At 50.0% G+C, this 21,763-nt stretch overlaps 1 protein-coding gene across 1 annotated transcript; it reads right to left on the bottom strand.

Annotated features, from left to right (window-relative positions):
* Positions 1–1,177: 1,177 nt before the first annotated feature.
* SDSL (serine dehydratase like) lies at positions 1,178–13,021 on the bottom strand. The gene is made up of 8 exons (XM_019978109.2): positions 12,877–13,021; positions 8,481–8,675; positions 8,154–8,193; positions 7,319–7,458; positions 5,731–5,819; positions 4,642–4,869; positions 2,550–2,674; positions 1,178–1,589 (listed from the first exon to the last, which is right to left on the bottom strand). Exons 2-8 carry the CDS (start codon positions 8,652–8,654, stop codon positions 1,396–1,398), a joined length of 990 nt encoding a protein of 329 aa, XP_019833668.1. The 5' UTR covers positions 8,655–8,675; positions 12,877–13,021; the 3' UTR covers positions 1,178–1,395.
* Positions 13,022–21,763: the final 8,742 nt, after the last annotated feature.

Below are 21,763 nucleotides of genomic sequence, written 5' to 3' on the forward strand. Positions count from 1 at the left end.
CTGGATTCTGCCTTGAGCTGTGATGCAGGGTGGCCCCCACACTGAGCTTTGTTTCCTGCAGCACTGGGATGGGTCAGATAGGGCTCTCCCCATGCCAAGACCTCATGGGGCCATCTGTCTCTGGGACTTCAGCACACCGTAGCAGGCTGGAGCCAAGGAAGACCCTGGGACAGGTCTCACCTGCCTGGAGGCTCTGCCTTCCCACTGGAGACGCTTTGCTGCCCCCTGGTGGCTGCAAAGGATTCTGATTTCCTCTGTTTTCAAAGAGCTCCCTTTCCAGGGCCGGCTGGAGCCCATTTCCAGAATCTCCCTCTTTGTGACCCTCCCTCTTTGTGACCCTCAGGTGTGTTCAGACCCACCCGGAGGCCATACCTCCTTCTCCAATGGCCCGCCACGCAAAAAAAAAAAAAGGGTGGAAATCCAAGAAATACAGAGTCATGTTGAAAAATCACCGGATTTGAAGCGGGCTGGTCTACATTGCAGCCTTTGTGCCCTTAATCGAGGTATATCACCTTCTCAAGTCTCAGTGTCCCCATCTGTAGAACAGGGATGATAATAATGGTTTCTAATCCATGATGCCTTTGTGAATGTTAAAAAGGACAAGGAATAGAAGGTTCTTAGAAGTCCTGGCACATGACAAGTATTTTGTAAAGATTGATGAAGGGACTTCTCTGGTGGTTCGGTGGTTAAGAACCCACCTGCCGATACAGGGGACACGGGTTCGATCCTGGTCTGGGAACTAAGATCCCAAATGCCTCGGGACAACTAAGCCCATGCGCTACAACTAATGAGCCCACGGGCTCCAGAGCCCGCGCTCCTCAACAAGAGAAGCCACTGCAATGAGAAGCCCATGCACAGCAACGAAGACACAGTGCAGCCAAAAATAAATGAATAAAATATTTTTTAAAAAAGATTGGTGGAGTTGTCCTCACTGACCCAGGGCTGAGAAGTGACAGAATGTTCCCTCCCCTTCCTGAGTAGGTCCCCTAGGTAGTGGAAGCCTGGTAAGGAACTCAGCATGGCCAGATTCCCTTAGAAACCCGAGTTTTGAATTCTTGGCTTTATTGCCCAAGCTGTAGGATATGAAAAGAGTCACTTTATCAGAGCACTGACATCAAGGTTGCTGTGTGCCTTCCCTGAGTCCACAGAGGTTAAAAAAAAAATGGACCTGCTGGAGTTACAGACTCAACTCAGAAAGGGTTTATTGGCCAGAGCTGCAGGGAAGCCAAAGGGACAAGTTCAGGTGGGCTTCCTGCAGGAGGCTGCCAGCACAGCAGCACAGGGCGTCTTCTACTGCCTTCCATGAGCCCAGAGGCCCCTCAACCAGCTATATGGGTGTCCAGGAGCCTCTTGGGGATCGCTGGAACCCAGCCAGCCCTCCCAAACCAGGAGCCCTTAATCCTGGCCAAGCTGGGCTTTCAGAGCCTGTAGCTCTCCACTATCGATGCTGTTGCCTCCGCACACGATGACCACGACTGGGGCTGGGGAAGGGCACAGGTGGCCCTCAGCCTGGAGCTTCCCCAGGAGGCCTGAGTAGATGGCAGCTAAGGCTGCCCCGCAGGCAGGCTCCACCAGTGTTCGCTCATCATCTGCCCAGAGAGGGGGATTGGGGTGGAGGGGAGGAAAGGGAGGGAAAACCAGTTAGTGCTCAGCAGGCTCTGGGCAATGCAGTTCCATGAAGCCAGCCATCCAGGCATCCATCTCACAACCTATCATTTGTCTGACCCTCTGTCCATCCATCAATCTGACCATCTATCCCTCCATCCATCTGCCTTTCATCCCTCCATCCATCCATCATTAGACTGTCTGTCTGTCCATCTATCAGTGTATCTATCCATCATTGTATCATCCATCCATCCATCCATTCATCCATCATTTGACTGTCCATCCATCAATGTATCCATTAATCAATGTGTCCACCCATCCATCCATCCATTTCTATGTCATTTGTCAATCCACTGCCCATCAATCCATCCAACCAGCCAGCCACCCATCTACCTATTCATTATCCACCTTTCCACTCACTCATACATTCATCCATTCATTCAACAAATATTTATTGAGCACCCCCTCCCTGCCAGGCCCTGGGGAACACAACAGTGAGCAAGACATACCAACCCCCACCCTCATAGAGTTCACAGTCTAGTGATGCAGGTGAATAAGCATCTGGCACTTGTAAGAATGGTGGACTGGTACACAGGAAGTCTTCAGCCCCAGTGGGGTGGGGTGGGAAATCAGAGGAGGCTTCCTGGAGGAGGTGCCATGATGGGCTGAGTAGCCCTTTAGTTACATGAAACCAACAGGCAGCAGGGCCAGGATGGGCAGCCAGAGGGAAGAAGAGTATGTACAGAAATCTGGAGGCTAGAGACAGGACACACTTCTTCACCCCCACCCCTTCCATCCACTCAGTGTACACTTACTGCATGATTACTATATACCCAGCCCTGTGATAGGCACTGAGGATATGGACAAGAGAAAACACACTCTCTTCAAGGGGTCCACGGACCTCATAGGTTTCCAAGCCCAGGTGGAGGGCACTGCTCACTCACCCAGGAATCGCTGCACAGCACTCACGGCTTCAGCATCCTCCACCACCTCAGAGAAGATCCTAAACTCTTTTGTACACTCCAGGGCCCGTGCAGCCACTGTCCTGGCCCCCAGGCTCTTGGCTAGACTGCAGGAGCAGGCCATTGGGGCAGGGAAGGCAGGGGTGTGGAGAAGAATTGGGGAATCAGGTCTCCTCCCTGAACAGCCCCAGCCGTCCCCAGCCCCAGGCACCCCTCCCATCCTGCTGTGGGCCCAGGACTCAGCATTTTAAGAGTCTAGAGCAGTGCCTGAGTCAGGGAAAGCACTCAAAAATTATGTGTCCCATGAATGGCTGATGAGCACATATCCCTCTGACTCTACAACCATGACTGTGCTGTTCTTGCATAGACCCCAGAAAGCCAAGCCTAGAAAATGATTCTTTCATTGTATTCATTCATAACCACTTTTCGTGTCTATACTATAGCTGTATTTATTGACTATTTACAGGGTGCTGGATGCATGAATTTTCCTGGGGGGTCTTTTGTTTGTTTTATTTTTCGGTCGCACCATACAGCCTGGCACATGGGAATCTTAGATCCCTGACCCGGGATTGAATCCGCACCCCTGGAGTGGAAGCACAGAGTTGTAACCACTGGGCCACCAGGGAAGTCCCCAGGATTTTCTGTTTTAAGTCTTACAATCTCCCTTGGGAGTTAGAAATGTATGAGTCCCATTTTATAGGTCAGGAAACTGAAGTTCAGAGAGGTTGAGCAACTTGCTCAAGAACACACAGCTAGTCAACAGCTGAATGTGGATTCAAAGTCAGGCAGTCTGGCTCCAGAGTCCATGCTCTTTACCTCTGTGCTTGGGATGGCCTACCTGCTGGTATTTTCCTGAGCTGGGCAGTGTTTCAGGGCCAGGAGAGCTTTTGCTGAGCTCATCAGAACTGACGCTGGGACCTAAGTGGCCCACAGCATGGACTCTGGTGCCAGGCTGCCTGGTTTCAAGCCTAGGTTCTAAACTAGCTGTGTGACCTTGGGAAAGTCACTTTGCCTCTCTGAGCCTCAGTTTCCTCATCTGAAAAATGGAGATAATAATAATAGCTGGGGGTACTTCCCTGGCAATCCAGTGGTTAAGAATCTGAGCTTCCTCTGCAGGGGACATGGGTTCAGCTCCCGGTTGGGCAACTAAGATCCCACATGCTGCAAGGCCAAAATAAGATGAAGAAGAATTGCTGGTGCACGAGGTTGTTGTGGAGAATGAGTTAAAGCATTTCCAGTGCTTAGAAGAGAGCCTTCCAGACAGTGAGTTCTATAAAAGTGTTAGTCGCGATTATGGTTATAGCTCTTATCCAGAACCAAGTCTGGGAGCAGAGACAACAGTGAATAAGGAAACACAAGGATAAGGAAATAAATACCCACTATAGGAAGATGAGGGAGAGAGAGAGGAAAACCTCCAACAACAGCGTTGAGGGGAGACTCTCTCTGGGGCAGAGAAACCAACCAGAAGAAGAAGATGGAACCCCAGCACTTCCGGGCAGAGGACACAGCCTGTGCGAAAGCGTGGAGGGCAGAAAGTGCCCAGCCCATTCAAGGGACAGGAAGACAGGCCAGTGGCTGGAGTGGAGTGCAGAGGGGTCTGATTCCAGCCTGAGAGCCTAGGGAACGTGCTGATGGGTTTAAGTACGGAATGAAAAATTCCTACAGATCAGTCATGCAGGACTAAGGAGACCCCATGGAGGGACTTCCCTGGTGATCCAGTGGTTAAGACTCTGCCCTTCCAATGCAAGGGGCATGGGTTCCATTCCTGCTCAGGGAACTAAAGTCCTGCATACCGTATGGCACAGCCCCCAAAAAAGAAAATAAAAATTAAAAGATAATTAAATGCTTAAGGACTTCACTAGCATTGCAGTGCACTTCCACTGCAGAAGGCACACGTTCTATCCCTGGTCAGGGAAATAAGATCCCGCTTACCATGTGGTGCAGCTAAAAAAAAATTTTTTTTAATTAAAAAAAATAAAAGGAGACTCCCTTGAGTGCCCCCACCCTCACTAATTAGGACTGAGAAGCCCCAGGACAGCCCAGCACCCCACAAATGCCCCCAGCCCACGCCTACCTAGTGATGCCGGGAAGCGTCACCAGCTTGCCTGCCTTGATGGCCGCGTTGAAGCAGTGTGCCCCTTGGGTCTCCATGGCGATTATGGGCACGTGTTGCCAGCCCACCTCTGCCAGACCAGCTGACACCCCGGCCAGGAGACCTCCACCCCCGACTGCCAGCACCAGGGCACCCGGTGGGGTCCCCAGCGCTGCCTTCAGCTCCCGTACCAGGCTCACATGGCCTTCCCTGTGGGACGAGGGAGTGGGAGAGGTGGCAGGACTGAGGGCGGGCCCGGTCCCCAAGGCTCACAGGGACACAACCCTCCACAGTGCCAGCCCCCGCCCCATCCACGGCAAGGGGAGGGGAGACCCTGCCACACTTAGTTCACTCAGCTTCCATCCACTCAGTTCATTCCTTCACTCATTCTTTCTCCCCTTCGTCGGCCTCCCAGGCACTTTCTCAATCCATTTCATCCATCCCATAACTTTGGAAAGAGGCAGCATTTGTGTGTCTGCTTAAGAGCTGACCAGCATGGGAATTCCCTGGTGGTCTAGTAGTTAAAACTCCTCGCTTCCACTGTAAGAGCCATGGGTTCGATTCCTGGTCTGGGAACTAAGATCCTGCATGCCAAATGGTATGGCCAAAAATGAAAGGGCAGACCACTGTATCACTTGGAATCAGGCCAACTCACGTCCTGGGTCTGGGACCCAAGGTCTCCACCACTTACTAGCTGTGTGGTCTCGGGCAAGTTTCTTGACCCCTCCAGGCCTCAGTTTCCTCACCTGTGAAATGGGCATAAAAAAATCTCTCTCTCTTGGGGAAGACTAAATGGATTAAATGTGTCCCAAAGTACACACTTAATCAAGGGGATTTATTCCTAGCATTTCAATCTTATACATGTGGAAACTGAGGCACAGGGTGCTAAGATGCTTTGCAGGGTCATACAACTCAGGAATGGCAGAGGTGGGGTCTGGACCTCCGTGTGCCTGACTTCCAAGCCTCTTCTCCTCTCTGGAGCTCAATTTTCCCTTCTGTCCAGTGGAGGACCCTGACTCAATGAGGGTCTCCCAGCACTGAGCTCCATAGGGGAAGGGACACCAGCCTTACCATATCAAGGGGTGGTCAAACGGAGGGAGGTTCACCCAGCCGTCATTCTTGGCCAACTCTTGTGCCCTCAGATTGGCCTCTTCCCAGATCTAAAGAGAAACCAAGACCTTCAGAAGACAGGAATTAGACAGCTACAGAGGTTGGAGCAGTGCCTGAGGTCTCCTGGATGACTCCAGGGCCTGATGGACTGGGGAGAGCCCCAAGGGTGAGACCACAGCTGGTGTGGACCCAGCAGCCTCCTGGGACAACAGCAGAGCTTCCGCGTGGAGAAAAGGATGCCACGTGATTCCCACAAGTCAGATGGGACATGTTCAGCTGCCAGGCTGGATAAGAACGAAGCCCACCAGCCTGTGGTGCTGGGAAGAGGGGACTCCGAGCTCCCAGTGCAGGGAGTGTGGGTTCGATTCCTGGTCAGGAAACTAAAATCCCACATGTTGTGGGGGAAAACCTTAATAATTAATTAATTGCTAGCTCATTCTGTAAAGAATCTGCCTGCAATGAAAGAGACTTGGGTTCAGTTCCTGAGTTGGGAAAATCCCCTGGAGAAGGAAATGGCAACCCACTCCGGTATTCTTGCCTGGAGAATCCCCATGCACACAGGAGCCTGGCAGGCAAGGGATCGCAAGAGTTGAACATGACTCAGCTACTAAACCACCACCACCAATTATTAATTAATTAATGACAAAGCCTGTTTGAGACCCCAAGAACTATAGCCCACCAGGGTCCTCTGTCCATGGAATTCTTTAGGCAAGAATAATGGAGTGGGTTGTCATTTCCTTCTCCTAGGGATCTTCCCAACCCAGGGATCAAACCTGAGTCTCCTACATTGCAGGCAGTTTCTTTACCATCTGAGCCACAAGGGAAGCCCAATAATTAATTGTTAATTATTACTTAATTAAAGATAAAACCTGTTTTCTAGGGATGACAGCCAGCTAGATGGATGGATAGACTTTTTTTTCCTTCTTCCCAGGAAAGGAGAAGGGTTATATGTTAAGTCTGTTTCTTCGGTAACAAAGTGAGCCAGTGACGTCCTTGTCAGATGATATCCTTTCATATCAGGTGGACTCAAGAGTGGGGGATGATGCTATAGTGATCTTTACATTTTATTGTCTTATTGAATGGTAAAAATGTATAGTGAGTAATACCAAGGGTTAGTGAGGAGGAAGGGAGAGAGATGGAGTAGGAAATGGCAACCCGCTCCAGTATTGTTGCCTGGAAAATTCCATGGACAGAGGAGCCTGGTGGGCTACGGTCCATAGGGTTGCCAAGAGCTGGACGTGACTGAGCACACACACACACACACACACACACACACACACACGGAGACAGATACTATCCTGATAATCACCAGCTTCCTGTTTCTCCTGGGTTCATACAGGAAACCTTCTCCAAGTGGAGAGAGACAAGTCGACAGATCTCAGCCCTTAATATACATCACGTCTCACTCAACCCTGAGCTCAGCCATCCTAAGGGATGACTAGGTCCCAGGCATAGTTCACTAAAAGGAAAAAGAGAGTCTCTCAGGGGCGAGGGAGGGGTTAAGGAGGAACAGCCCCTCCAGCTGCTTTGTCCTTCTTGGGGTCCTTACCTTTCCAGTCAGCTGAACTTCGGCCCCCTCCCCCTGCAGCCTCTTCACCACCTTCACAGAGGTGCCCTCGGGGAGCACAATGGTGGCTGGGATGCGCAGCTTCCGGGCGGCATAAGCAGCTGCGATGCCCGCATTACCCCCTGCGGAGGCAGTAGAAGAGGGTGCTATGGGCAGTTGCATTAGTCTATTGACACACTATTCTCCTGCCCGCCCCGCCTCCCATTTTCCTTTGGGAGTCACTCCTTCCCTACGCTTATATGCCCCCCCCCAATTGGCCCCAGAGGTGGACACGTGATCTAGGTGGAGCCAATCAGAGAACTCAATCACCTGAACCATGATTCATTCAGGGACGAGTGCATGATACAAGCTGGGCGTAAAAGACCAGTTCATAGATCGAGGAGACCACGGGGAGGGGGGTCCTCCCCTTTCACTACGGTTGGCAGGATGGTAGGAGGCAAGCCTAAAACTCCCGATGGCCATCAGGCAGTCTATATGAGAGAAGAGTTAGTGTAAAGGGAAGGCAAACCAAGAAAAGGAGAGATACAGAGGAGACCACCTGGGTCCAGCTGTGCCTGAAACCCATTATCCCAAGAATTCTTTGATTCTTGGAGTCTGTAATTTAAACCTGTATGAATTGGGTTTCCATCACTCTCTACCAGGAGGCTTGAATGATGGGAAGGGAGCAGGACATACAAAGCAGCTGTCTGCCATGACCTTGATAAGACTGGACCTTTAAGAAGAGGCTAAGCCCTGGACACCTCCTGCAGCTCCAACTCCTCCTCCACCACACCCAGCCCCCAAGGACCCTCACGAAGTAGAAAGGGGGCAGGCTCACCTGAGGAACACACCAGGTGTCTGCATCCCTTTTTGGCCACCTAGGAAGACAAGGAACGTGAGCAGGGGCTGACCCGAGCAGGTGTCCTGGAGCCCTGGGGGGGATGGAGTTAGACGCTCCTCATCGTATCCCACTCCAGTATTCTTGCTTGGAGAATTCTATGGACAGAGGAGCCTGGCGGGCTACAGTCCATGGGGTTGCAAAGAGTCTGAGCGACTAAGCGCAGTGCAGCATACCACATCATACTCCAACTCTCCCCATCCCTCATCCTGCCCACAGCACTCCCTTCCCAGCTCTACAACCTCACTCCTCCCCTCTTGCCCTCACCTCTTGGCAGAAATGCCCGATACCGCGGATCTTGAAGGAGCCCGCCGGCTGCACATTCTCATACTTGAGGAAGACAGGCATGCCAGCCACCTGGGACAGCGCCCAGCTCTCCAGCAGAGGCGTGACGATGTGGAAGGGCTCACCCTCGGCACATTCCTCCAGAGGGCTCTTCATCTCGGCAACCACCTGGAGGGCCTGCAGTAGGGCACGAGCGTCACAGCCCAGCCGGCTCCAGCCCAGAGTCCCTCTAACTAGGACCGGGGAGGGGGAGGGAGAAGCCCCTTGGCTTGGCTCCCTTCATTCCAGGTGGCTGCCAAGCTGTGAGGCTCCGGGCAAGTATCTACACCTCTCTGGGCCTCAGTCTGACCATCCTGATCAAGGAGATTTGTACTAAGGGTGCTTTTCTTCTGTTAATGTGGATGCTACAGCGCAGGAATGGAGAACATGGCCAATAGCGGTGATGAATGAATGAGATTGGGAGAATTCATGCAGTCATCATTCATTGATTCAAAAAAAAAAAAAAACATTCCTGAGCACCTACTGTCTGCCAGGCAGTTTCAGGTTTCGGGACCAGGTGTGGACAGGTCAGAGGCAGCCCCATGTTTTAGTTGGGGAGACAGAATCAAAGAATTGCAACCTGGAGTGAGCTAGTGGGGAAGGTACTATTTTATCGAGGGTAGTCAGGAAAGACCCTCTCTCAGGAAAGAAACTTTAAAAAAAAAATTTGTATTAAGGGGGACTTCCCTGGTGGGACTCTGCACTTCCAATGTAGGGGACACAGGTTCTACCACTGGTTGGTGAACAAAGAGCCCGTATACCTCGGGGAAAAAAAATTAAAAACTTGTACTATGGAAAATTTAAACACAGCAAAAGTGTCAAGAAACATCGGATGTAGCCGCCACTCAGCTTCAACAGTCATCAGCTCATGCCTGGCTTGTTTGTTCCATATCTGTACCCATCCCCCTTCCTGTATTATTATTTTTTCTATCTTTATTATTATATTTTCCTCCCATATTATTTGATCTGTAAATATTTCAGCATGTAGCTATAAAATTAAAGAACTCTTTTTAAACATTGTAGCCACAGTTTCAGAGCAGTATACATTTGTCCAAACTCTTCAAATTCTAACCTTGAGTAAGCTATTTTTATTTCATGGAAATTAGACCTCAGTGATGTTCATTTTTAAAAATGTAATCACAATACCATTATCACATCTAAAAATATTAACAATCATTTCTTAACATCATCAAATATCTGCTAAGTGTTCAAAATTCCATTCGTCTCACTAAATGTGATTAATGGTCGGTTTTGCAGATCATGACAGTTTAAGGTTTTTAACAGTTTGAATCGGGTTGCAGAAGGGAGCTGTGCATTTTGGTTGGTCGAGAGATAATTTAATTTCCTTTTGATCTGCAGCTTCTCAAAGTGGGAGGGCTTCCCTGGTGGCCAGTGGTAAAGAATCCGCCAGCTAATGCAGGAGACGTGGGTTCGATCCCTGGGTCAGGAATATCCCCTGGAGAAGGAAATGGCAACCCACTCCAGTATTCTTGCCTGGGAAATCCCATGGACAGAGGAGCCTGGCGGGCTACAGACCATGGGGTCGCAGAGTCAGACACGACTTAGCAACTAAACAACAACAAAGGGGAAACTTTGAGATGAACAAGGAGAGATAAGCAAGGGAAAAGCACTCCTGCAGAGGGAACAGCAGATGGAACCACCGCTTGAGGGAGGTGAACTTGGAGTGTTCCTGGCGCTGATGAGACAAGGGATTGGGTAGAGGTGAGAGTATGAGGCAAGCAAAAACGTGCTTAGTCTTGTGAGAGCTGGACCCTAAAGAAGGCTGAGCACCAAAGCACTGATGCTTTAAATTGTGGTGCTGGAAAAGAGTCTTGAGAAATCCTTTGGACTGCAAGGAGATCAAACCAGTTTATCTTAAAGGAAATCAGCCCTGAATATTCATTGGAAGGACTGATGCTGAAGCTGAAGCTCCAATACTTTGGCCACCTGATGCAAAGAGCCGACACATTAGAGAAGAAAGACCCTGATGCTGGGAAAGATTGAAGGCAGGAGGAGAAGGGAGCGGCAGAGGATGAGATGGTTGGATGGCATCACTGACTCAATGGACATGAGTTTGAGCAAATTCTAGGAGATAATGGAGGACAGGGAGGCCTTGCGTGCTACTGTCCAAGGGGTCACAAAGAGTCAGGCAAGACCGAGGGGCTGAACAAGGAGAGGTGAGCAGGGATGTTGGGGAGGGCGTTCCAGTCCACAGTGAGGCGTTGGGATATTATTCTATTTCTACTTGCTATGGGAAGCCGCTGGGAGATTTGAAGCTAAGACGCAGGTGAGTGAGTGAGTGAGTGAATGAACCAGTGTGAAAGGGCAAGAAGCAGAGAGGGAGGAAATTAGAAGGGAGGGAAAGTAGAAGGGTTTTTTGTTGTGTTTTGTTTTGTTTTGTTTTTTAAGGAGCAAACGCTGTGTCCCTTTTGTTTTTCCTTTGGGAGGGAAAAGCGTTGGGCCGCCCCTTTGCAGTTCCACTACTTGCCACTAGGAGGAGCGCATCAACCTCCATCAGCTACCACCAGCTCAAAGCTTCTAGTCCACACTTACTAAGTCAGGGCTGGGCTCCCCGCATCAGAGGGTTCCAGGTCTCTTATCCCTGGATTTGACTCTGAGTCCTTGCTGGGATGGCCCTGAGATTCCCCAGGCAGAGAAAAGCCTGAAACACTTCCACCCAGCTCCATCCAGGAAAATTCATGGCACTGGGGGAGAGCAGCCTGTGGGCCACCCAACCAGCAGACCCAGCCCTGGCTTCACCTTGGTTCCAGAGCCCAAGAATTTGTGTTTTGAGGTCAATCAGAGGGTAAAGTTAGAAACTAGCTATGATGCCCTGGCTGTGTGACACAGGCAAGTATCTCAACCTCTCTGTGCCTGTTTTCCCTTCTAAAATGGGAATAATAACATCCGAACTCACAGGTTAGAGTGCAGGTTTAACCACTCCAGTATTCTTGCCTGGAGAATCCCATGAACAGAGGAGCCTGGCAGGCTACAGTCCATGGGGTCACAAAGAGTCAGATATGACTGAGCGGCCCAGCGCAATAATAATAACAGATATTCTTTGTTGAGTCCCTATTATGTGCCAGAAATTGGCTGAGTCTTTTGGAGGTGTCATCTCCTTGGGATCTTCTAACGATGCTAATATGCTCATCCTTACTCTAGAATGTTTACAAAGCCCGGACCTAGGAACTGGGGATACCATGGTGAACAAGATAGACATCTACTCTTGGAGGGGACTTTATAGTCTTATCAGGGGATAATGAAGATCCCACATGCCGCAACTAAGACCCGGTGCAGCCAAATAAATAAGTTAATTTAAAAAAATGTTTTTGAACCTGAGCCCTAAAAAAGTGAGACTGAACTAACCACACAACAAACTGGGAGAAGAACTTGGGCATCACAGGACCACTGTGAGGATTAAGCGAGGCCTTATATTAAATAGTAAAGACATCAACTCTGCCTCACGCATAATAACAGCTAATAGTTATATGGGAATTACTGTGAGTCGGGCACTATGCCAAGCACCTTATAATAATTACAACAAACCTGAGATAGGTTCAATTATTAACTCCACTTTATAGACAATGAAACTGAGGCTCAGAGAGGTTAAGTATTAATAACTGGCCCAAGGTCGCACAGCTAGAAATGGCATGGCCAGGATTCCAAGTCAGGCAGTACAAGTTGGCATCTGTGCCCTTCCCCGCCATGCTGCACTTTCTCTTTTATAGTAGCATTATTATGATGATGAAAGATGTGAGCATTTAGCACTTGACCGCTGGTTGTCTTTAGAAGCAAATGCTGCTGGTTCAGTCCTCAGGCTCCCCCCAGCCCTCTTGGTTAGACTGCCCAGAAAAGAACAGCAGGCATCAGTTAAATGAATGAGTCCCAAGTTGCCAACAGCCTTATCAAGCCCAGAGGCCCATGAGGGCACCTGCTACATCTATGTATTTGGATAAAGACCAGCTAACTGCCTTTTCCACCTCCTTTGTCCTTCAGCTTTTCTCCAGAGGCCACCCGCAACACTCTGCAGCCAAATCCTTGACGCCAGGGTTGGGAACCTCAGCGACCTCTTAGTTGCCACAATGCCCAGCCCCACCACCCTGGGAGCAGGGTGGGCTCCCCAGTCTTCAAGGTCCTGGGCCCCCAGCCTTCTGCTGCAAGTCAGACAGGCCGCAGGCACCCAGAGCTGAACCTATGGAAGGACTTCGGACAGCCTCACTCCCCCACTTACTGTCCAACGAGCTGGGACTTGGCTCCAGAACCTTCCAAACAAACCTCTACTCACATTCACAAATGCACGCAGAGTCCCAGGGCCCTACTTGGGGCCAGACCCACTTACCTTCCTTCCCAACAGTTCTCAGACCAGCTCAGGGCCAGTCCGCTGCCCACCAGCCTTCTTGGGCACCAGCTGTGCCAACTCCCTGCAGCCTCCTGTGGTCTTGGCCCCTCCCCTCGTGGTTAAAGGGATAGCTCTCCACTGGAGGAAAAAGGGGACAAGATCAGCCTTCACTGCTTCTCAGTTTGCTGTCCCAGACATGTGACGACCTGGCCCCATTTTACAGATTAAAAAAAAAACTGAGGCCCAGAAATGGGAATTCACTTGGCCAAGGCCACCCAGCCAGCAAGGGTCATCCTTTACCCCTCCCTCTGGATCACCTCTGCTGTGACACAGACACCTCCCAATCCAGTGCTTGTCCCAAATGCCAAGCCACTTCCCCTGGACCACCGTCAAGGTCAGCTTAGGTGTGAGAAAAGAAAACAAGGATAAAGAAACAATTATTATCTGTCACATGAGAAAGTCATGTTTCCTTCTGAAGTTCCTCCTCATCTCTGATATTTTATGCCCAACATTGGGACTCAAACAATTATTTATTGTTCAAATGAATAACTCTGACAATCAATTTATTCATTCCAAGAATATTTATCGGACACTGACTCTAGATCAAGCCCTGGGACCATTAGCCTCAAACAAGACAGCATGTCCCCTGCCCTCAAGAAGCCCCAAAGGGGGACTTCCCTGGTGGTCCAGTGGTTAAGAATCTGCCTTGCCATGCAGGGGACGTGGGTTCGATCCTGATCAGGGAAGTAAGTAGTCGCCTCATTGCAGCTACTAAGTCTGCGCACTCTGGAGCCAGTGTGCCACAGTTAGAGAGGCCTTGGACCGAAACCAAAGATCTGGCATAATGCAGCTAAGACCCGATGCAGCCAACAAAATAAGTAAGCCCCAGGGGACCGCTGAAGAGCAGTTGTGATCAGTGCTGTCAGATGTTGGCAGGAAGTGGGGAGGGCCAGGGCTGTGGGTGCCCAGAGCAGGGCCTCGCCTGGCCCCAGGAGGCTGGGAAGGCTTCCTGGAAGAGATGACTCAGTGAAACCAGGAGTCAGGAACACAGAAAGCAAAAGTAAAGAACTAAAAAAAATGGGGTGTTCCAGGAACAGATGTGCGCAGTAGGGCTGGTACCGAAAAGGCAAGGGCTGGAGAGGAAGTCCGTCTGGGGCTGGAGAGGCGGGCAGGGACCAGAGCCCACAGGATGCCCCTACCAGGGCAGGGTGTGGACCTCACCTGGGGCACTGCATTAGGCAGGGGAATGCCACGATCAGATTTCTGTTTTGTCTCTATTGCCATCTCATTGGGTGATTCTAAGCTGGTCACATCCATGGGGTGGTGGGTGGGAGGCGGGAAGGCTCAATTCCCCTGTATGTCAGACTGGACGTGAGGTCCAGGAAGCACGTGGCTGAGCTGCCCGGATTTGATGATTAACTCCCTGGCCCTTGGGGTCAAAGAGAACTGCTTGGTCATGATTCTTGATAAGGACTTTAGCAATTTCATTGCCTCCTCACACTACGCACACGCCATCCTTGTCAGATGTCCTGTCCTGGAAGGGGAACTGGGGACACGGAGGTGGTAAAACCTAATTTATGCCCTGAGGTGGCCCCCAGCCTGAGGGGAGAGGAAGATACCAATTCAGTGACAACCCTAACATCCCCTAAGAGGACACAGAACAGAAGATCCCCAAAGGGCAGCTGAGGGTGGGGTGTGACCAGGGAGGACTCCCTGGAGGAGGGGGCCTTAGCACACATGCTCAGACAAGAAGCATGACAGCCACATGTACTGCAGGTCCACTGTATGCCAGCCCTTCTGTGTCGACAAGAGATTCCCATAGGGTTTTGCTTGTTTTGTTTGTTTGGCTCCACTGCCTCTTCATCTGGGTGTGTGGACTTTCTAGTTGTGGTATAAGGGCTTAGTTCCCCTGCAGCATGTGGGGCCATAGTTCCCTCTCAAAGTTTATTTTAATAGTTGAGTATTTATATGCTCTGTGTGTGTGTGCATAAGATAATATCCAGAATTTTATGGATATTATTACTTAGAAAGAAGCTAAGACAGGTATTAAAGTTTTAAAATGGAGCTTGTTGTTTTAAAAAATATGAAGTAGTAGCAGTAAGTTTCTGGCATGAAGAGGCAATAACAATTAGAACACAGACCTTGAAGCCAGGCTCTAGTACAAATACCAGCTTCGCACTTACTGGCTGTGTAACTTTGGGTAAGTTGCTTAACTTCTCTGTGCCTTGTTTTCTCAAGTGTTGTTACTGTTCAGTCGCTAAGCCATGTCTGACTCTTTGTGATCCCACGGACTGCAGCACACCAGGATTCCCTGTCCTTCACTCTCTCCTAGAGTTTGCTCCAACACATGTCCATTGAGTCAGTGACATCATCCAACCATCTCATCCTCTGTTGTCCCCTTCTCCTCCCAACCTCAATATTTCCCAGCATCAGGGTTTTTTCTTATGAGTTGGCTCTTCGAATCAGGTGGCCAGAGTATGGGAGCTTCAGCTTCAATGACAGTCCTTCCAATGAATATTCAGGGTTGAGTTCCTTTAGGATTGACTGGTTTAATCTCCTTGCAGTCCAAGGGACTCTCAAGAGTCTTCTCCAGCAATATGAAGGCATCAGTTCTTCAGTGCTCAGCCTTCTTTATGGTCCAACTCTCACATCCATACATGACTACTGGAAAAACCATAACTTTGACCTTTGTTGGCAAAGCAATGTCTCTGATTTTCAATACACTGTCTAGTTTTGTCATAGCTTTTCTTCTAAGGAGAGAGGGTCTTTTAATTTCATGGCTGCAGTCGCCATCCGAAGTGATTTTGGAGCCCAAGAAAATAAAATTTGTCACTGTTTCCATTTTTCCCCATCTATTTTCCATGAAGTCATGGGACTGGCTGCCATGATCTTCGTTTTTTGAATGCTGAGTTTTAAGCCAGTTTTTCCACTCTTCTCTTTCACTTTCATCAAGAGGCTCTTTAGTTCCTCTTCGCTTTCTGCCATCAGAGTGGTATCCTCTGCATGTCTGAGGTTGTTGATATTTTGAGGTGTGGGTCGGCAGCGGCCTGCTGTGGGGACAGGGACACTGGCCACAGCAGTCCTGGAAGGTTTGTGTTGGCATAAGTCCTTTTGGAGGTCGCCTTTAGCCCTACCATAGAGCCTGTAGATTCCAGGACCCGGCCAAACAACAACAGGGAGGGAGCCCAGCCCCACCCATCAGCAGACAGTTGGATTAAAGATGTACTGAGCAGAGCCCTGCTTACCAGAGCAAGACCCAGTATTCTCAAATGTGGGGTGAGGATTAAACACAACTTCCTATGTGGAGTTGATGTGAAGATCAAAAGAGTTAACAAATGTGAAATATTGAGAACAGTAGCAGGACTTCCCTGGTGGTCCAGTGGCTAAGACTTGGTGCTTCCAGTGCTGGGGGCCTGGGGTTCAATCCCTGGTCAGGGAACTAGATCCCACAAATTGCAACTAAAAACTCCTGCATGCCACAACTAAAACCTTGCACAGCTAAATAAAGAAAGAAGAAAAAAAAAGAAGCCACACTTCCAACGCAGGGGGTTGCAGGTTGGATACCACAAGCCCACCGTTCAGCATGGCCAAAAAATAAAATAGTTAAAACAGTAGGAAGTATTTTGTGTGCGCTGCTGTTGCTGCTGCTGTTGTTGTCACTGTGATGAAAGGTGTGACTCAACAGTATGGTGATGATTGCACCGGCAGGCCATGACAAGGTATGACATTGCTCTATCACAGGGTGATTACAACACCTGGGGGAGGTGGGTTTTGTAGCGAACGCCACATCGTGGAGTCTGACTTGGCTCAGAGAGGCCGAGTCACTTTCCTGAGGTCACACAGCTGTGGCCGAGCTTAGGGCTTAGACCCTGAGGGACCAGCCTCCAAAGCTCCTGATCTGGAAGAGGATCGGGTGGGGAAGCCAGAGTGGCCACATCAGAGGGCAGAGGAGGCTGGAGAGGGGTCCGAGTCACTGAGCCTTGCCCCCCCACCCCGTCCCTACTCCTGCCCGAGAGCCACATTCATTAGCTGGTCCCTATCCCTGACATCTCAAGCCGCCGAACTCACGCCCTGGCCAGCTTCCTGGATTATTCATTAAGCTTCATTTCACCATCCTCAACCCCAGCTGGCCTTCTTGTTCCCAGGGGAAGGGAACTACATAGAGAGGAAGGATGGAGTCTTGGACATGGGGGTCTGGCCCTTGGGACTTGCAGTTTCGACCTTGGGCTCCGCGTCATACATTTTCCGAGACTCAGTTCCATCAACAGGTGAAACAGTGGGGGCTCAGACAGTCAAGCAAGCAGCCCAGCTAGGGAGCCGCCCCAGTGGGATGTGGCCTCGCATCTCCTGACACCCAGCAGTGGTGGTGGTGGCTTAGTCGCTCAGTTGTGTCTGATTCTTTGCCACCCCCATGGACTGTAGCCCGCCAGGCTCCTCTGTCCATGGGGTTTCCCAGGCAAGAATACCAGAGTGGGTTGCCATTTCCTCCTCCAGGGGATCTTCCCGACCCAGGGATCGAACCCGCATCTGGTACATCTGAGCTAATGTCTCAGACACTCACCAAGATGGTAAATCATTCCAGAGCAGAGAGGGTCTTAAACTAGGGGGTGATGTTTTTGCAGGCTGGAGCTGATTCACTCTGTCCTCCGTAGAGGAACATGGCTCTCTATCTGCCACTGTCCCCATCTTTCTCTACAGCCTCCCCAACACCAAGCAAGCTCCTACTTGGTCCCTGGAGTTATTTGAGTTTGCCTGCCCTGGGAACCTTTGGACAGAGGAACTCTTCCTCTCTCCTCTTGCCCCTGAAAAGGAAAGGAATCAGTTATTAACAGAGAAACTGGGGCACAGGATAAGGCTCGGTGACTTGCCCCCTGTTGCTCAGCAAAATAGCCCACGGGACCAATCATTGAGAGATACCACATCCAACATGGATGCTCTTGTCCCAAGAGACATACACATTCACACGCATGATATCTGATCTGGAAGTATCTGCTGCTGCTGCTAAGTCGCTTCAGTTGTGTCCGACTCTGTGCGATCCCATAGAAAGCAGCCCACCAGGTTCCCCCATCCCTGGGATTCTCCAGGCAAGAACACTGGAGTGGGTTGCCATTTCCTTCTCCAATGCATGAAAGTGAAAAGTGAAAGTGAAGTCGCTCAGTCGTGTCTGACTCTTAGTAACCCCATGGACTGCAGCCTACCAGGCTCCTCCACCCATGGGATTTTCTACGCAAGAGTACTGGAGTGCAGTGCCATTGCTAATTTCCTGACCAGGGATCAAACCCATGCCCCCTGCAATGGGAGCGCAGAGTCTCAAACACTGGACTACCAGGGAAGTCCCATGAAGGAGATATGATATTTTAAGAATATCATCTTATCACTGCTTCCCCCTTGCTTCACTCCCCTGGGAAGAAGAGAGACAGACAGTGAGAGACAGAGAGTGACAGAGACAGAGAGACAGACAGAGACAGAGAGTAAGAGAGACAGAAAGAGAGGCAGAGAGACAGTAAGAGACAAAGAGACAGATCAGAGAGAAACAGAGAAAGAGAAAGAGAAAATAAAAGAAAAAAAGAGGGAAGGAAAGAAAAAAAGGATCCTACTTGTAGCGTTTGCTAATTCTCATGATTTCAAATATTGCCCCAGCAGAGAGCTTCCCTGGTGGCTCGGACAGTAAAGAATCTGCCTGCAATGCAGGAGACCTGGGTTCGATCCCTGGGTTGGGAAGATCCCCTGGAGGAGGGCATGGCAACCCCTTCCAGTATTCTTGCCTGGTGAATCCCCATGGAAAGAGGAGCCTGGCAGGCTACAGTCCAGGGGGTCGCAAAGAGTCAGGCATGACTGACTAACACTTTCTTTCAAAACAGAGAAGGGAGTGAAGACACCCTCACTCCTGAACAGTTCTCTGAAGTGCTTGCCTGTGACCCCTGGACGATGGGACAAGGAACCACGTGGCTGCAAATGAGGAAGGGCACCCCCTACAAGCTGGAGTCGGGCAGGGGGCAGGGTACAGACCAAGGCCCAGGCAGCCTCTCTACCCCATCTCAGTCCTGGAATGTCACTGCCATCCCTCGTTGCATCCAATGATTTATCTGCTTGAAATAAAAATTAAGCTGATTTAGAGGAAAATAGAGAAGTCATCACCGGGCTTGTGTTCTGAGGCTGAAACTCGCTGCAAATATCTTGTTTTTTTTGGTGAACTTTGGACAAAATCCATCACAGGCCATTTGGTCTTAGTCAACTCCTTACATGTTGATGCGTGGGTAATGATAACCCCAAGGCGGGAGGGGCAGTGTCGCCAGTTTGAGCCACAGGGCCCACCAAGGGACTGTCTGTCCTGTTTGGGGATGACGCAAACCCGGACATCATCACCACATGCAGTGCCATCAAATGGCTCAAGGAGGGTTCCAAAAGGTCTGGGTCAAATCGAATAATGGATTGAAGCCAGTTGAAAGAAAATAAAGAGGGCTGGCTGCCAAGTCCTACAGCCAGGGCCACAGAGGTTAAATGAATTCAACCCAAAATAAGTGAAGTGTGATTCGATTGTATTAATCTCATCAAGAAAATACTTTAACTTCTCTGGGAGTTGACTGAGTAGCAGCTAGACATAGAACAACAGATATTTTGTTTGTTTTGTTTGGGTTTTGGGTTTTGTTTTTTTTTAAGGCTGACCCAAGTGGCTTGTGGGATCTTAGTTTCCTGACCAGGAATCAAACCCTAGAAGCACAGAGTCCTAACCATTGGACCTCCAGGAATTCCCAGAACAACATTTTTTTAGATAAAGTCCAGCTTCCCTGGTGGTTCAGAAGGTAAAGAATCTGCCAGCAATGCAGGAGACCTGGGTTCGATTCCTGGGTTGGGAAGATTCCCTGGAGGAGGGCATGGCAATTCACTCTAGTATGCTTGCCTGGAGAATCTCCACAGACAGGAGCCTGGTGGGTTACAGTCCATGGGGCTGCAAAGCGGTGGACACGACTGATTGACTAAATGCAGAGCACACACATTTCACCCACACGAGATCACTTGGTCATGTCAATAAACATAAAGAAGATAGAACAAGGGAGCACACAGTCACATTCTATAATGCTCCTAAGCAGAACTGTTCAGCTTCTACGCTACTGACATTTGGGGCCTGATGATTCTCTGTTGGGGGGTATGCTGTCCGGTGGGCTATAGGATGTTGAGTGAATGGAGGGGAGAGTGACAAATCCAGTAGGGGACAAGTTAGCACAGGCCTGCCCTCAGGATGTTCATGGTCTTCTGGGAAGTGTCCCGGGGCTGCCAGGCTGCAGAATCTCAAAGAGGCTCCAACCCAGACTTGATGGGGAATAAACATGAATGAGAAGCCAGGCTTACAGGGAGGCCTCAGGAAAAGGGAACCAGAGAGGTGGGAAAGTCCTAGGTAATAATAACACTGCCAAAGATAGTCATCATAGCAGCTACTATTCTTTGAGCTCTTACCTGGTGCCTGGCACTGGGCTGTCACTATCTCTGTCGTGCAATTCCTAGTAGGCATCATCATTCCCATTTCTTGGGGGCAGGAAACAGACTTAGGGGAAGTCACACGACCACCCCAAGGTCACAGAGCTGGGTGTCAGTTTCACCCCAGGTTTGATGGACTCAGGAGCCAGAGACCTTAACTAATCAGGAGATGCTCGGGCTTGGCTGCACACTCCCAGGGAGGGTAAACAGAAGTGAGAGCTGTCTGTTCCTCCCCTGGGACTGTGAAAACAATTGTCGGCATCCCTACCTCCACAACCAAGGACACACTGACCTGGGTGTGATGTAACAGAGCCAGCAGGCAGAGGTGAGGGAAGCAACTTGCCTACGGTTCACAGTCAGACTCTCTTCCCTCCTCCTGGGACCACCGGCTCTGCCCTCACCTTCCTCCATTAGATATATCTGGGCCTCAGTTTGCCCATCTGTCAGATGGAGGAACTATTGGTCGCTCAGTCATGTCCAACTCTTTTCGACCTGATGGACCGTGGCCCTCCAGGCTCCTCTGTCCATGGGATTTCCCACGCCAGAATACTGGAGTGGGTTGCCATTTCCTTCTCCAGGGGATCTTCCCAGCCCAGGGATCGAACCTGGGGTCTCCTGCATTGTAGGTGGGTTCTTTACAGTCTGAGTCACCCTCCAAAGGGCAAATGGGGGAAGAGGACTTTCAATTTCCTCCCCTACTTCTCAAGACCTTTCAAGGAAGGACTAAATGGGAGAGGATAGCCCTGGTACCCGATTACCCAGAGCTAGGGACAACAATGCCCTCTTGAGTACCAGAAAATGAAAATAGCCATCCTCTGTTAAGTGCCTGCCATGTGCTAGGCACTGCCTACAACTGTACATCAATTAGGCCATAAAATCCTCATAATGTTACTGAAAGCTCAGCCTCTCTGTACACTGATGTCTAATCAGATCCCAGAGAAGAGTTTTGGGTGAAGTAGAAAAAAATTGCTTTGCCAGGCAAAGGGAGACACTCCAGGCTCCTGGCTCGAAAAACTATGTGTCTCAACTCCAGAGAGTCCCTTGGACTGTAAGGAGATCAAACCAGTCCATCCTAAAGGAAATCAATTATGAATATTCATTGGAAGGACTGATGCTGAAGCTCCAATACTTTGGCCACCTGATGCAAAGAGCCGACTCATTAGAAAAGACCCTGCTGCTGGGAAAGATTGAAGGCAGAAGAAAAGGGGGTGACAGAAGATGAGATGGTTGGATGGCATCACCGACTCAATGGACATGAGTTTGAGCAAGCTCTGGGAGATGGTGAAGGACAGGGAAGCCTGGCATGCTGCAGTCAATGGGGTAGCAAAGAGTCAGACACCACTGAGTGACTGAACAACAATTCCAAGAACTTAATGAGAGTTTTTATAATCATGGGTCAAAGGTAGGGTCT

Source organism: Bos indicus, chromosome 17, assembly GCF_029378745.1.
Source record: "Bos indicus isolate NIAB-ARS_2022 breed Sahiwal x Tharparkar chromosome 17, NIAB-ARS_B.indTharparkar_mat_pri_1.0, whole genome shotgun sequence".
NCBI lineage: Eukaryota > Metazoa > Chordata > Mammalia > Artiodactyla > Bovidae > Bos > Bos indicus.

Bases quoted from the DNA above. Each gene is read 5' to 3' on its own strand.
- SDSL (XM_019978109.2), bottom strand. From the start codon at position 8,654: ATGAAGAGCCCTCTGGAGGAATGTGCCGAGGGTGAGCCCTTCCACATC. The intron at 8,194-8,480 runs GTGAGGGCAAGA...TTGTCTTCCTAG, and splicing joins TCGGGCATTTCTGCCAAGAG to GTGGCCAAAAAGGGATGCAG. The intron at 2,675-4,641 runs GTAGGCGTGGGC...CTGCTCCTGCAG, and splicing joins ACGCTTCCCGGCATCACTAG to TCTAGCCAAGAGCCTGGGGG.